This window comes from Sitophilus oryzae, unplaced genomic scaffold, assembly GCF_002938485.1.
Source record: "Sitophilus oryzae breed Bouriz unplaced genomic scaffold, Soryzae_2.0 scaffold_374_pilon_pilon, whole genome shotgun sequence".
NCBI lineage: Eukaryota > Metazoa > Arthropoda > Insecta > Coleoptera > Curculionidae > Sitophilus > Sitophilus oryzae.
Genome location: NW_022146945.1, coordinates 470770 through 488178, shown reverse-complemented (window position 1 = coordinate 488178; position 17409 = coordinate 470770). Strand labels below are relative to the sequence as shown.

General features: G+C 33.7%; 1 protein-coding gene across 1 annotated transcript; it reads right to left on the bottom strand.

The window, feature by feature from the left end:
- Positions 1-399: 399 nt before the first annotated feature.
- Positions 400-14288, bottom strand: LOC115885123 (structural maintenance of chromosomes protein 3-like). Its single transcript, XM_030903912.1, has 5 exons — positions 14041-14288; positions 13653-13804; positions 2498-2751; positions 744-894; positions 400-686 (listed from the first exon to the last, which is right to left on the bottom strand). The coding sequence occupies exons 1-5, from the start codon at positions 14286-14288 to the stop codon at positions 400-402; spliced, it is 1092 nt and encodes a 363-aa protein (XP_030759772.1).
- Between the last annotated feature and the right edge of the window lie 3121 nt (positions 14289-17409).

Sequence of the window (17409 nt, the reverse complement as noted above, 5' to 3'; positions counted from 1 at the left end):
TAATAACGAGCCCTTTTAAAAAAGCCGCCCGTATTTCCTAGAATTACTTGGTTTCATTTGGCCTGAAAGGATGCCAGATTAGTCTCAAAGTCGGAGTTAAAGAAACAAAATCAGCACAGTTTAAAGCAAAACCTATGGAAATTTTATTTTCCACATGAAATTATACACGAAAATATTAAATATTAAAAAATGTTTAAAATAATTATTTATTTTTATTACAATATTATTCTCAAGTCATCCAAGTACATAGCAACAGTGTGTTAAAAACAGCAAGCAAAATCACTCACACCCAGCGCCGAGGATTATTCAGGTTTCGATCGAGATATTATAGAGAGAAAATCTTATGACCGAGAATTTCTCGGATGATCATTCGATTATTGGAATCCTCGAGGATTGAAATTATCCGATTTTTCCCAACACTATCGTAATCATAAACTGCCTACCTTTTACTTTATCAAATATGCCCTTTGCTTTGCTATTTTTAGTTTCAATTTTCTGCATATCCGATACAATAGTGTTGATAGAAGCCTCAGTCTCAGTCAATTCACTTTTCAATTTTTTCAGCTCCTCTTCACACTGTTGAATTTGTGCGATCGTTTCTGTTCTGTTCTTTTGCATTTCCAGACGTGACCTGGATGTATTAAAATATCCGCCGGTTAGAGATCCTTTAGAAGAAACTTGGTCACCTAAAAATTAAAGATTACGCCTATTTTGAGAATACGGATTCCTGTTAAAATATTAACCATCCAAAGTTACACAATCCAAACCAGTAATTCGTGCTAATTTAGTAGCGGCATCCAAGTGTCGACATATCAATGTTTTTCCGAATAAATATCTCATTGCCTTGTCATATTTTGGGTCATAGTCTAGCTTAGAAACCATTGCAATGGCGTCCTAGAAAACATATACTATATGAGTAAAATGTTTTATGACCAAGTAGATTTTGACTTTAACAGTTTTTAAAAATGTTGTGTTATTTCCCGTAAAACATGTTTATCTGGTAAACAATACAATACACTTTTGCTGATCATTTATTTGGTCATGCCATAATGTATGTTTTTGCACGGTAAGATATGGTTTGGGCATCAACCCAGACAAAATTGAACTCATTCTGTTTACAAGAAAATACAAGATACCCAAGTTCACGCTACCAAAGCTGGAAGGGAAAACACTTGTGCTTGCTAAGGAAAGAAAATATAGGAATCATTCTGGACTCGAAGCTTTCCTGGGAAAGGAACGCAGAGGAAAGGATGTTAAAGGGACATAAATTCATTCTATGCATGTAAGAAACTGTTTGGATAGATGGGGTCTGTAACCGTACATTATACAATGGATGTACACTGCTGCAGTTAGACCAATCATCATTTATGGAACACTAGTATAGTGGGAACAGGTACTTAAAGAGACTAATAGAAAAAGCCTCACAAAAGTACAGCGATTAGCAGCTCTAGGTACAACTGGAGCAAGGAACAACACAGCGCAAGCTGCGCTAGAAGTAATTCTGGACTTGCATACAATCGACTGGCTTGTGAGGCCGCTAAGAGTACCCCAAGATTAAGGGAATCCAATCTGTGGAACCAGACTAACTACAGTCACTCGAGGATATTGCCAGAGATAGGAAAAATCATGGCGAACACGAGTCCACAACTCCTAGACCAGAAAACGGACTATATGCTCACCAAACATGATTTTGAAGAAAAGATAAGGATTCGCATCCCAACAAGAGAAGAATTGGAAAGCAACCGAGTAATTAACACTTAAGAGATAGCAGTCTATACAGATGCTTCCGAACTTCAAGCACAGGTATAGGTATCTTCTCAGAGGAACTAGACATTCGATGATCTTTAAGGCTAGCGGATGGCTGTAATGTTCTACAAGCAGAGGTTACGCTATAAAGGAATTGTGCTGGACAACCAAGAAGCAGACAGACTCGCCAAAGAGGGGGCCAGGGGAGAGGCCGTGACAGATGACCCTCTATTTGTGCCGGCACTGGAATACTGACGCTTTAAAACATTAGGGCAAGGTTTTTTGAATGGACTAGAGGAAGCAGCAAAAGCCAATATCTGCGACATCGGGAACTTTGCAAAGAGCTGGGAGTGCTTTAACGCAAAGAAAGAATGAGAGGAAGGTTTGGTACGTCAATAACAGGGAGTATCGCAATGGGCCCAAGGCCTCCGAGTGAAAGATCAAACATGATCCCAAACCCCAGCAACCTAACCTAACCTAAGGATGCGGGAAGTGACTTGACCTAATAAGGTTTGACAAAACTAATAAATAAAAAGACTAATGAAGAAGCCTATAGTTTCTCTAACGAGTCAGGAAAGAGCTTAAAGGGTGCATCTACCAGCTGCTTTCAGTGATAATCTGACTGAAATATTGTATACTATATCAAAATTAAGGACAATGCCAGTTAAAAAAGATGTATTATCAAGACTTGAATTCAGCGGCGGCTGAAAACCAAACCAAACTAAAAAATATTAAACAAATAAAAAATTACCGCGTCATTTGGATAATTTTGTTCTCTCACGTTCAACCTGTTCAAGGGCATAAAAGTAACTTCGCCCGGCAACGTCTGCCGATTCATTTCTTTAAGAATCATCGTTCCCACTTTGTCATTGTCGATAACGTGATGGAATAACCTATTTCCGGCGGTTACTTCTACAGCAATATAGATACTCTTCTCGCATTCAAAGTTTTCTATTACCGGACCATAATAACATTTCGCTATATCTGCTTCTTTACCTCCCCGAGCTGAAACAAGTGATTGACTAATATTATTTATTAAATATTATACAAGTTGGTCTAGTGATCCAAAAAGCTCTATATCAGGTTTTCTATTTAAGAATTCCACTCCTTTTTATAAAATATGCTGATAAAACATTAATACTAAAAATATTGCTCACAAAAGATGATTCAAGCATATTTTTATATTAGTTATATTTCTTAAAAAAAAATATTTCGTGACTTTTTGGGCCGCTAGAAGAAAATCTACAAAATAAAAAAATATAATTTTTGGTAAACACCGCCTTCGTTGAATCCAAACGGAAACCAATTTGTCAGTGGTATTTTACTTTTTTTATGCTTTAAGCATTTTTTATCCTAACCCAGAATTCGTTTCAAGAGATCTGTTGCACTGATTCTCTACTAGCTTGTCTCTTTGAATAAAACACTCGCGAGCTTTTCAACTTGTTTAATTCTTGAAAAATAACTTATTGTTGTGAATAAAATATAAACAGTGTTCAGTTGCCGGCAGCCATGACAAGAAGGAAGTATTCCTACAGGTGGCGCAACGTTGCCAAATATCCAAATTTTAAATTTTTACAATAAGACATTTTTAACGTAACATTCCGGCCGCCTTGAAATATAATTTCAAAATTAACAGCTTAACTTAATAACATTTTCTTGCTTACAAACTACCAAATTAACAACCAAATTCTTAATTGTTACAAATTAGCTTTTTACGCCATAAAGATTCTCAATTTAGGGTTTACAGTTTAGTTGGTTCGCTGCTGTCACAAGGTAATAGGCACAATTTTGTAACAGGCCTTTTATAGACACCATTCTTAAACTTTACCGACACCACTCTCCTACACCGTCTACCCTGGATGTAACTCCTGCACGCACCCCATAGGCCATTGCAAAGGAGGACTGTTGGCTTCGCTCACAAGCACCATGGATCCTACTTTAATAGGACAGGGATCACCGTGTTTCCATTTACTCCGGGATTGCAGTTCATGGAGGTATTCTTGGTGCCATCGCTTCCAGAAGTGTTGGACGATATACTGAAGTCTCTGGAACCTTGTTAGGCGATTTTCTGAGGTTTCAATGTAAGACTTTTCTGGGAGTGATACTAGACTTCTCCCAACAAGAAAATGAGCTGGAGTTAGGGGATTAAGTTGATCTGGGGAGGGTGAAATTGGACAAATAGGGACGTGAATTGAGTATTGCCTCGATCTGAATGAGAACCGTCGCGAAGTCCTCATAAGATAAGTGAGCCTCACCGACAACGCGTTTCAAATGAAATTTTAAACTCTAACCCCTGCTTCCCCAGATCCCGCCAAAATTCGGTGCACGAGCAGGAATGAAATGCCAACATATTTTTTGTTCTGTAAAATAAAATTTGACATCTTCCTGTTGATATTGATTATTAATGAAATTAAATAGTTCCTTTAGCTCACGATTTGCTCCCACGAATGTCTTGCCATTGTCTGTGTAAATATTTAAAGGTTTCCCGCGTCGACCGATAAAACGTTTGAAAGTCGCTAAAAACAAGAAGTAGTAAGATCAGTTAAAACCTCAAGATGCATAGCTTTTGTTGAAGACATACGAATATGCATACATAGCCCCTAATTAAATTTGGCTTTCGAGTCATTCGGTCTTTAAGCAAGAAAGGTCCGGCAAAGTCACAACCAGTGTTATAAAAAGGTAAGTATTGATTGACCCTATTCTCAGGTAAATCGCCCATAAGGTAAGTATTAAATTTAGGATTTAACCTGCAGCATGTAACACAATTTCTTATAACCTTTTTTACTTGATTTCTGCCCGAAATTGGCCAAAATTTGTCTCGAACTGACGATAAAAGAAGTGTATGTCCTGCATGCATAAGACGCCTGTGTTCTTCTGTAAGTATAAGTGTAGTTAGTAAGTTATTTTTAGGTAATATAATCGGATGTTTTTTGTCAAATTCATGGTTTGATTTCTGCAATCTACCTCCTACCCTTATTATTCCATTATGCATTAAAGGATTCAACGATAACAATGTACTTTTTCTACTTATAGGTAAGTTTTCTTGCATTCTTTGATACTCTGTTGTAAATGATTCTTTTTGTACTATTTTAACTAACTCATTAACAGAATGATCTAACTCTTCTATAGACAATGTACCGCTTCTTTTAATTAAATTCTTTTTCTTACACTGAACATTCCACAAAAAACGTAAACAATATGCAAAAACTCTTTTTAACTTGGAAAACTTAGAAAACCTTGAAATTATATCAAAGTGTTCAATTGTTAAATTTACAATAATTTTTTGTTCGGGTAACTCGTTTGGAAAATTAAAATCATCCTTACCTTGAAAACTTGTTGGCTCAAAACTTGGATTTAAAAGCCATTCTGGCCCTGACCACCAAAATTTATTATTTAATAATTCAGTAGCAGCCGTTCCACGCGTAATCAAATCAGCGGGATTGTCAGCTGACTTCACATAATACCAATTCGTAGCATCGGTAAGTTGTTGTATCTCACTCACGCGATTCGCCACGAAGGTTTTCCACTTATTCGAAGGCCCTTGTATCCAGTATAAAGTTATCTGTGAATCTGACCACAAGCAAATTTTATTAAATTTAATATTTAAATGTTGAATAACCTTTTGTGCCAATTTTGCAAGCAACAACGCAGCACACAGCTCAAGTCTCGGCAGTGTTACCTGCCTAATTGGAGCCACTCTCGACTTTGAACAAAGTAAATTAGAAATACATTCGCCTTTTTTATTAATACTCCTTATGAAAATACAACAACCATACGCCTTTTGACTCGCATCACTGAATCCATGCAGCTCTATAATATCATAATTCAAATACATTGCTCTTCTAGGGATTTCTAAATCATTCAGGTAAGTTAAATTATTTTTAAATGTCAACCAATCTGACTTAATAGAACTAGGTATTTCATCTTCCCATCCTATCTTTGCCTCCCATAGTTTTTGCATTAATAGCTTACCCACTATAATAATCGGACTTACAAGACCTAACGGATCGTAAATCTGCGAAATCATTGATAAAATACTACGCTTATTTATTACATTATATTCTCTAATATTGACTGAAAATTGAATGTTATCTAAGCAAGCATTCCAAACAACACCTAAAGTTTTACTTGACTCATTTTCCCCAAATGTCATTATTTTTGAATCAATCTCTTCGTTTATTCTAAATTTTTCACATAGATCTTTCTTGTTACAGAGCCACTTTCGTAATTCAAATCCAGCCCCTGCCAAAATATTAGATACCTCACATTGTAATTTTAGTAATTCCATTTCGCTATTAGCGCCCTCTATGTAATCATCCATGTAAAATGACTTAAGAATAGAATCACTTGCCTCTGGATAGTTTGTTGAGTTTTCTTTGGCTAATTGCCACAAACAACGCACCGCAAGATAGGGAGCAGACGCCGTACCGTACGTCACTGTATTAAGTTTATAAATCTTGACTTCTTCAGATGCATCAGGCCTCCAGAAAATTTGCTGCAAACTTCTATCATTCTCATTCACTAAAATCATACGATACATTTTGGATACGTCCGCGGTCATAACATATTCATACTTCCTAAATCTTAATATAATTGCTAATAACTCGTCTTGAAGAGTAGGACCACAATATTGAATATCATTAAGTGAAAGACCTGACTTAGTTTTCATTGAAGCGTTGAATACCACACGCACCTTAGTGGTCACACTGTCGTCACGTACCACAGCATGATGCGGCAAAAAATATGAAACAGTATTATCAAATTCACCTTCTTTCACTTCAATCATGTGACCCATGCTTAAATATTCATTCATGAACTTAATATATTCCCTTTTTAACTCTGGCTTCTTTTCTAACCTAACTTCCTGTGAATAAAAATATTGCAAAGCCCTCTCCCTAGAATCTCCTAATTTCTTAATACTCTCTTTAAACGGTATGGAAACAACAAAATTTCCCTCTTGAGTTCTTTGAAAATTCTTAGTAAAATGATCTTCGCAATATCTATCACTTTCACTCAAAACTTTCTCTAAACCTATCTCTTCGATTTCCCAGAATCTTGTGATCATTTTATCCAAAGACAAACCTACCACCGTATTATTAATTTCTGGTGTAAACCTAGACAATTCCATAACACCGCCTACTACCCAACCTAAACGGGTCTCTTGTATAATAATTCTCGATTTTTTCACATGTAATTTTCCCTCGCATAAAAGATCCCAAAACACGGAGGACCCAATTAACAAGTCAATTTCTCCTTTTACGTTAAAATTAGGATCGGCTAATTTTATTTCCCTAGGTATCTCTAGCTCAGTTTTGTCAAAAGAAATTGTAGGTAAATTATCTGTTATTTTTTGCATAATTAAACATTCGATCGTCATACTAAAAGTCTCATCGCACGAAAACAACTTAACACTTGTTTTATTTTTTATCTTTGAAATGCCATTGCCTATCCCTGATATGCAAAAATTCCCTCGAAATAATTCCAAGTTCAAAAGTTTACTCATTTTTTCACTAATAAAGTTGCTCTGCGCACCACTATCTAATAATGCCCTACACTCGCGTAAATTACCAAATGAATCAACCACTTTGACAATAGCCGTAGGTAGCATAACCTGACTACCAACATAATATGTGTTATTATAAACACTACTCATCGCATGCATAGTCTCATTGTCTTCTGATTCCATTTTTCCCTCGCGCGAAACCAATTCCCCTGTATCGTGAAAAATCTCGGTATTTAAACTAACCGTGGCAACGCCGCTTACTTGAGCCTCGTGTACGTCACCATCGGTATCATGCGTGACTCTCGCGGTTGTCTCGCTCCCTCGCTCGGTCGCTTGTTGTCGTATAGTGGTGGCATTGACGCTAGGATTATGCAGTAATGTATTGTGATATTTTCCGCATTTTTTACAACCGGAATGTCTGCAGTCTTTCAGCTCGTGTGATCGCCTGAAACAATTGCTACATAAATTCAACTTGCGTATTTCAATAGACCTTTTATCGATTGTCAAATTCAAAAATTTCTCGCATCTAAATATAGTATGATTTTGTTTACAATAGAAGCAACTTATACCCGGTTTTTCGTAGCTACTGTACGCATTGAATTTTTGCTGCACCCTAGGACCCCTTTCAATATATTTATTTTTATTTTCGTATTCTTTTTGAGGACCTTTATTTGTCACTTCCAGTTTCTCTAGAATATCACATCTTTGCTTTAAAAATTTATTTAAGTCAAACATCGTCGGAAGCTCTCCCTTATAATCAAATATTTCCCATTCTTTTCGCGTATTCTTGTCCATTTTCGTACAAAACAAATAAATTAAAATTCTGTCCCATTTATCTGTTTCTTCCCCTAAAATTTTTAATGCCCTAACGTGTTTTGTCATAGAATCAAAAATGTGCGAAGATTGGCATGACTTTCCTGTCAATTACTGGGTATTCAAATAATGATCTCAAATGACTATGAATTAATAATGATTTTTGCTCATATCTGTCATGCAACAACCGCCATACATCCTGATAGCTAGAATCTGACACTGGTATAGACTCTATTAAATTCAAAGAATCATCCTTAAGGGACGACCTTAAATAATAAAACTTTTGCACATTAGTTAATCCGGAATTTTCATGTATTAACGCTTTAAATGCATCGCGAAATTCGACCCAAGCATCGTATCGGCCGCTAAATGTAGGTAATTTTAAGGCAGGCAATTGTACAATTTTGCGGTACTACCGAAGATACATTTTCAGTAGGTACCATGCCATTGCTATCATTCTGGGAAACATTTCTTGTCTCAATACTATTTAAATCTCTTGAAAATCAGCCGCTGTACTATAAAATGAAACTTCAAAATTTTCCTGTTCCTGCTCTTGCGCCCCTAACTGATTTTCCTCAACTTTACTCTCAATTTCATCTTGAATCTCATAAATGTATCTAATAAAACTTCTACCTTAGAAAGCCTTAGTTTTAGTTCCACGACTATACGTTCGCTTATCTCCTCGTCTTGAATTTGCTCTAGATATGATTTTTTGCCGCGTAAGATTTCCCTTAACAGCCGCGCGCTGCCGGATTAATAAATCTAGCTCTGCCATCGTACGACAGTTCTCATTCAAACAAAAACAATACTAACAAAATGGATATACAAGGGTAACGGTTAAAACAAATGGAAAATTAAAGGAACTAACCTGCTCTCTTGCGCTGCCGACAACAACCTTGAGAACTTTTATCGCCCGAATGTAATTATCCAGCTCGATTGGACCATTTTATTTATGTTGCACTGATTCTCTACTAGCTTGTCTCTTTGAATAAAACACTCGCGAGCTTTTTCAACTTGTTTAATTCTTGAAAAATAACTTATTGTTGTGAATAAAATATAAACAGTGTTCAGTTGCCGGCAGCCATGACAAGAAGGAAGTATTCCTACAGGTGGCGCAACGTTGCCAAATATCCAAATTTTAAATTTTTACAATAAGACATTTTTAACGTAACAAGATCAACCTGCTACTCAAACTAATCAAACTTTAGTGAAACCGCTACAAAAGTAAAGACATTATTTACTAAAGTTATAGTTTCTTTAAATGGAATGCTATATTTTTATGAGACTGTATGATGAGTTATAACTCGTTATAACTCAAGAAAGGGGAACGCACAATAGATCTGTAAGGTCGCATTCTACATGTCTTCGGTGAAATGTGATAAACTGCTAACTCCATTATTCCTAATTTTACAGGAGAACAAAAAAACGGTACAAAAAATATGTACACATGTAGGAAGTATTTTCATGCGTTAATATGATGAAGAGATAAGAATTCTATTTGCTGGAGAACAATAAAACTCAATATTTCGTGTTACATCATTTTTTTCAGACACAATAGGGAGATAGCAGATATTCGTCTTGCAGAAATAAGAAATAAAAATATACTTTTGGAGATAGCAACCTTTATTGTTTGAAATTTTGAAAATGGAATTGAATATTAATATTACCCAAACAGATTTAGAAATAATCAATTAAATTTAAAAAATATGATATTCATAACCATATATTTAGAATATCCAAAAACGAATAATTTTTAAGGCATTTTTAAAGAACTGAAGTTGCTTATCATACTTTTTATACAACGGTACTTGTACAAGTAAGTAATGATTATTTCAATTATTTATAGCACGCCGATGAATTGCTCGTATATAGAGAATTTCGTTTTTCCCCTTACCCTTTACGGATACCCCATATTTACAGAACGGATCGACGCAGGGTTGGACTGGCCATATTATGGCCCCAGCCTTCCCGAGCCCCCTTTATAGTTCATTATTTATTCTTTATTTGCTTTTGCATTGCATTATGGCATTTGCATTGCATTGGTTTACCTTGTATTAGGGTAGTTCCCCGATTTCTATACAGGGTGAGTCTTAAGTAAGTGCAAATATTTTCAGGGCTAGTAAATATCGATAAAAGAAACATAATATTTTCTCTTTACCGTTTTTTTTCAAATAAATCCAAAACAACCGAGTTATTTCACTTTTAAAATTTCCAATTTTTTGCTATAATTTTGAGAATCATTGGATCTTTCTTGTAAATTTAATCTACTACCTATGTTGCCATATTACAAAGTATGTTTTTAAATTAAAAATTAAAAAAAAATCCAAATTTTCAAAAAAAAAAAAATTCGCGGAAAAAAACCTCATAATCGTGTTTCTTGGGTCGAAATATACTACCCCTAAAAATATTTGCACTTATTTAAGACTCACCTTGTATATAATAGGGAAAAATTGACCAAAACGTAAGACGAAAAAATAGGCAAAAAATCCATTATAGGCCCCTCCTTACATTGACACTCGGGCCCCTTTGGCCTAGTGCGACCCTGGATCAACGTACTGTACTAAAGAAACATACGAGTAAAGAATCCGTGTATTTGCTTTAGCGTGATCGTAACGGAAATAACGGAGATAGCAGCATTTCGGTGGCTATTTCAGATCATTAGGAGTTAGCAAATATTATTGAGTTAAATAGCAAATTTTCTTTAATAGGAAAAAATGTATTTGCTTTCCCTACTTATAGAGTATTTTTTCTCTTTCAAATGGTATAAAAAAACTTATTAAGGTAAAAAATGGAGTTAGCAGGTTATCACGTTTCACTGACGATATATTTTTATTGCACACACTAGATTTATTATAAAACTCTCGGTCTAAAAATAAACCATAAAGTATATAATTTATATTGAATAGTTTTTGAAATATAACCATTTTAAGATTAAATTTTCTAGTATTAAAAGTTTTTCAATGTTAAATAAACGGTAATTTTTGATAGATTTTGGTTTGACATTTTGTATTATAAGTAATCACGAAAATTTGAATATGAATTTTTCGATTATCCTGTACAAGTAAAATACGATTGAAGAAAAAAAACACGTCAGAGATAGCTTTGAAATGAAGATCGCTGTCATTTTATATGCAAAATTATATCGAGAATGTCACTGGGAGTCACTGAAGCCAAATAGACGTTTTTTTCTCGCTCATAGTGTATTTTAGATTAGAAATCAAGTCATCACAGTTTTTATCTGGCTATTATAAATTATAGCTTTTTATCCAGTCATTATAAATCAACACAGATCTTATCAATAAAGCACATTATTTGCGTTTTGCTTATTTTACTGGTAGGCGTTTGTCATTAAGAGGGACAAACTTATAATGAGTTCTTTATAGGGCAAATTAATATTATATGAATTATTGTGCTGATGCTGCTGAAAATAATCATTATAAAACCGAAAACCAGGATATATACATATATACATCGCTAATGAATATAAACATTATTTATCAAAACAAAGATGGATAAAAATTATGACCTTTTTTCGTGATAAAATAGGGTCGTTACATTCAATATAGTAGAAAAAAAAATACAACAATTAGTTTTGAGCCTTTATACATGCACAGATACAATTAAAAAATATAAAGAATTTGTAATTTTATAATTTAGAAAAATCTTTAAATGATTTTTCTAAATTGTGAAATAACTAGGTATACAGGTTGTTAATTTGTTCATTACTCGCGGCAAGAGCTTTATGGTTGAAATATGGCAACCCTGGCCGCATATTCGGAATTCGCCGACACATTAGCCGCTCGGGATAGTTCGGGTGCTTCGTAAAGTACCGACGTATTAGACTAACACGTCGGCGATTTACGATGCGCTCAAATTATTGTTTCTTTCTTCGCAAATTTGTAAATCGGATTAATTTGATCTTCATCTGTAATGGATACTCGTAATTTTTTATGATCTATCAGTAATCCCCTGTATTGGTTTTTATTGTTTTTCAGTAATTAGCACATTTTGAGCAGATTGCTAATTCTGCAAACCAAATAAATAATCACCAATAAACTGATGTTGCAGATTATTGATAAAAACAGATTTTAGATATGTTGCTTTTTGCAGAGAAATTAAACAATGACAGTTAATGTTATTAATGTATCATTAATACAAAATAAATAGTAATAGCGCAGATAACATGCTTTCATGCGAATGCTAGATATACCATACGATCGAAAAAAATGGCGTCAGAGCTGGCTTGGAAATAAAGATAGCTGTCATTTTGTATCTAAAATTATATAAGGAATGTCAGTGATCGTCACTTCCAAGCCAACTAGACGCTGTTTTTTTTTCGATCATACGGTACTTGCGATAAGTCTTAAAACTTAACTTATCCTTTATTAAGGCTCCAATCATTGTATTATCGGTATGGAAGCTTAAACTGGTTAGCGAGCAAATTTTAGTTTATTTTTATTTTATTATAGAGTGGATAACTGCCTTGGTAAATGTTAGAAGATAAATTTTTGAAAGAGTTTCAAAAACGTTTTAAGATTGGCTCTGAGACTACGTCTAATAAGTATTTTAGATATTTTATCACTGCCATTTTGATGCCAAACAAAAGAAAAGTAGGGAAGCTAGCCGCAAAAGAACTTCGCGAAATACAGACTGTCCAGTAAAATTAATAGTAACTCGGAGGATTAGGAGGTAGTAAATCCAAAAAATAAAAATATGTCTTAATTTTTTTCTATTTCATATATTTTTTTGATAATATATTATTTTAGACTTACGTTGTTTAGTAATTTCTATAAACAGAGTAATCCACCATCATTTCGTCATTAATAATAATTTATCTAACAGAAAGGATTTTTTAATGTTAACAAAATTTTAGTTAGAATTTTGTACTAAAAATGACAAATTGCAAATTGCTTCATAAAATTTTTGAAAATCATATTGCTTATTTTAAATGGAATACACCGTAAAGTTTAATTTTAGTATTAAAGATAATTTCTGTTCAAGTCTGTTTTGTATAATTTTCTAACAGTTCTCGATTTACCATAACCTATACTGCAATGCAATATGCAGACAACAGTATTTTGCTTTCGTAAATCACCGACGCATAAGGGTTGAGACTAGTCTTAATACGTCGGTACTTTAGCAACCGTCCGTCGCTGTACCCGACCTAATCCGAGCGGCTAATGTGTCGGCGAATTACGAATATGCACCCCGTTCCGCTCGTCGATAGACGACGCCACGGGACGAGTCGGCAGAAAAATCAATAATGCATGCGTTCTCAATAGGCATTGTTGCCATTCTGTTTCCCTATAAGTAACTGTCGAGTTAACAACCTGCATATTATGACTGTAGTCTTTGTTATGACGGTACGGAATTTTTGAAATGAGAATTTTTGAAAACAAATTTAGAGTATGCTACATTTAAAAAACTAGAACTTTGTACAGTTTGTACATCTACGAAATATGCGCTACCATTGCATAATAATTTGTAAAAAATTGAAGTGAAATTTTCAAATAGAAAACCTGATAGATATAGAGGTTTTTCGGAATACTAGGTCATCCTGAATAAGAACATAAAATAAGTAAAAGTTTACCTATAAAAGTGTTTAATACTTTGCGAACACTATCGCGACCATTCAATATTGGCTTGCCCACCATCGACCTTAACTGTTGGTCAGCCTTGGCCAAATCTTCTTTAAGCGATGTCAAATTTGCTTGAACATGATTTTCTTTTCTCCATAATTCCCTATGATAGAACATATTTATTTAAGGAATACTATACAATTCAAAACCGGTTTTTTGTGGCCATTGTAAGAAAATTTATTAAAAATTGATACAAAACTTGTTAAAAATAAATATTTAAATAGAAAAAAGATAAAACATTCCAGATACACCAATCTATTTAGTAAAAATATTTTAATTTCAGTTTGGCTTGGTTGAAAAATTCAAAGGCCATATAATTATGACGCATATTGCACATACTTCCTGGTCGTTTGAAACTGATCCTTGCTTTTCTTTAGGTCATAGCATTGTTTATTATACTCATCAATGTAGTTCTTTTGCCGTTCTAGTTCTAGTGATTGTTCTTCAATTTTTTTCTGTAAATCAATTGCCTTTAGTGCATCTCTTTTCAAATCTGCCTCTAGCTTGTCTCTGTGGTCCTTTTTATCTTTTAGTTGTTTACTTAACGATTTTAATTCAGTTTGGATCCATCTAAAAATTGCAACCATAAAAGTTAACCTAAAGAACTTAATACAATTTTCGTATAGTAATTGAGTTGTCGAGGAAGGAATCTCGAATAAAAAACCTGGTCCTCCGAAATGGGGGCTGAGGTATTTAAAACTACAAATGTTAAAAAACCCAGTCCAAAGCCTCGGAACGAACAGATACCTATAAGACAAAAGCAACGAAAACAGATAACGAATTTTGGAATCTGGAATGTACAGAGTGGGTCAAATTCGACGCTTTTAAATGGAAACACCCTTTTCTATAGGAGATAGACAAAAACCAATATCGGTATCTGGAGCTCAATTTTTGTCAAAAACATGATTGTGAAAACCGCATATCGATATCTGTTACCGTTTCGGAGTTACGGGGTGTTTTTCAAAAATATGCATTTTTAACAGATTGCTATAACTTTTTTGCTATGGGAAATTTTGTATTTATATGGAAACATTTCCAAAGTACCTTTTTACGTAGAATTTAATGGTTTAAGTATAATTTTCCTAAAATTAATAACTTAAGAATTATCAACAGAAAATTTGATTTTTTATATGGGACACCCTGTATATTTTTATTTATTTAAAAGAATTGAAAAAAAATACAAAATTGAATGCCATTACAACATTGAACCTTTCCAAAAATATAACACACTTATACAAATTTTCACAAAATATAACACGATATTTTGCCGATTTCCTCTTCGAGATATAGAATATATAAAAATTCGCCCGCTTTAAATAAGTAGGCTTTGAACGGCACCGGCTGTAATGCAAAAAAATTCTAGCTGTGAGAATCAATTAAAACGAAAATAATATTTGCTATGAGAGATGCAGAATTTTATAACAATTTAAAAATATATTTAACCAACCTCAACATTTTAAACTATATCTAATAACAATAAAAATAAATAGCCAAACCAAGACATGAGATTTTGCTACAAGTGTTCGATTATATCGACCGTCTTCTGTTATGGACAGACGGGGTAGTTTTTGAACATTTCTCGTGGAATTCATTAACTCAGTGGGGTGTGAAAGATACCCTCTCATAACTGCTAAGTATTTCTAATTCTTGTCTAGGATTATACGGAAGAATAAGGAACCTTTATTCTTCCGCAAATATATCCATAGGATTAGATCCATGGGCACTAAGTCAGGCGGCCTCGACGGCCAACGGCTGGGATCTTGGTTAGCTAGTCAATTATTCTTTGAAATTGGCTGCAAAAATTTGTTGATAACTTCAGGGTTCAGAGGCGGTGCGTCGTCCTTGCTGGAAAAATATGTTTTCCAGTTCCATTAAGGATTATATCATCAATAAAGGGGTCCAAAAGCCTACTAGTTAAAAAGTGGTAAACTTTTTAAAATCCTGTATTTCGAAGGGGATTATAACAAAATATCAAATTGTGCTATATTTTTGGAAAGTTAATTTTAAATTCTTTTCAGTTAATTAAAATATAGAGGTGTCCCAAATAAAAATCAATTTTTCTGTTGATAACTCTTAAATTATTAGTTTAAAAAAAAAATTATACTTAAACCATTACATTCTACGTAAAAGGTGCTTTTGGAAATGTTTTCATAGAAATACAAAATTTTCCATGGTAAAAAGTTACAGCGACAGTTACATTGTTAAAAATGCACATTTTTGAAAAACACCCCGTAACTCCGAAACGGTAACAGATATTGATGTGCAGTTTTTCACCCGTCATGTTTTTAATGAGAAATTGAGCTCCAGACTTACCCGATATTAGTTTTTCGTCTATCTCCTATAGAAAAGGGTGTTTTCATTTAATAGCTTACGTCTAATTTGACCCACCCTGTACAGGGTGGGGTCGAAATTGGTCTGTTTTAACAGAGACAACCTATTTCCTGACTAGATAGAGCAAAACCGACATAGATGTCATGGGCTCGATTTTTGAGAAACGTTTAATGGCCTAAACCGACTGTTCATATTTTCACTGCCAACCGAGATACGGAGTCTTTTGGAATTTTTTACCATTTGGAAAATTGCCCATAACTTTTGTATTTCCCGGAATAATAAAATTTTGTAAAAACTTTCGTAAGGCACTTTTTTAAGCACAATCTAGTGGCGTAATCAGTTTTTTTCTATACGTGCTTTTTTAGTCAGAAATAATAAAAAATATAATTTTTTAAATGGAAATCATAGTTGGCTATGAACTTAAAAAAATGCTGGCGTTTAACCCTTTCCAACAATATAAAGTTATGTGTATTTATTAATAAAAATGAGAGAAATATTAAGTTTTTTATCTTTGTATCGAAGCGGGCCTTGATTTTTGTGTTGACCTATAGTTGCCTAATTATTTTTTATTACAATTTAATATTCTATATCATTATTTATCTGCATAATTAAAGACTTTTGAAAAGGTAAATCAACATTCTATATTAGTATTACCAATTACAATTAAAAAGCCACAGGGTTACAACTGCACTATTAACTGGAGAATTTAGAGAGAATTGGATTGGAACAAGGGATCCCATATATTGGCCTGCTAGGTCCTGTAATGTAACTCCTTTCGACTTTTTTTATAGGGGAAATTAAAAGGCCTTATATATAAGGGAAGAACCATTGGGACGAGAGAATTACAGAAGGCTACTAGGCAAGCTTTTGGACTTATTACACCAGTTCGCCTAATAAATTGTTGTGACTCTGTGCGCAAAAGATGTTTATTGTGTATTCAACAAGGGGGTGCTCAGTTGGAACATCTTTGATGATTTTTTTTTAGAAAACTATATTCGTCACTCAAAAAATACTTTTTTTAGTTTTATTCTCTGTTTATTGTATCGATTTCAATTGTAATTACTAATACTAATATAGAATGTTAATTTACCTTTTCAAAAGTCTTTAATTATGCAGATAAATAATAATATAGAATATTAAATTGTCATAAAAAAATAATTAGGCAAATAGGTCAACACGAAATCAAGGCCCGCTTCGATATAAAGATCAAAAACCTTATATTTCTCTCATTCTTAGAAATAGATGTCCATAACTTTAGATCATTGGAAAGGGTAAAACGCCAGCATTTTTTTAAGTTCATAGCCAACTATGATTTCCATTTAAAAATTTATATTTTTTATTATATCTGACAAAAAGAGTAAACATAGAAAAAAAACT

Excerpts from the sequence above, each read along its gene's own strand:
- LOC115885123 (XM_030903912.1), bottom strand. The coding sequence starts at position 14,288 with ATGGTTGCAATTTTTAGATGGATCCAAACTGAATTAAAATCGTTAAGT. Across the intron at positions 13,805-14,040 it reads CAGTTTCAAACGACCAGGAA|GGAATTATGGAGAAAAGAAA; the intron begins GTATGTGCAATA and ends GTTCTATCATAG. Across the intron at positions 687-743 it reads GGATTGTGTAACTTTGGATG|GTGACCAAGTTTCTTCTAAA; the intron begins GTTAATATTTTA and ends TTTAATTTTTAG.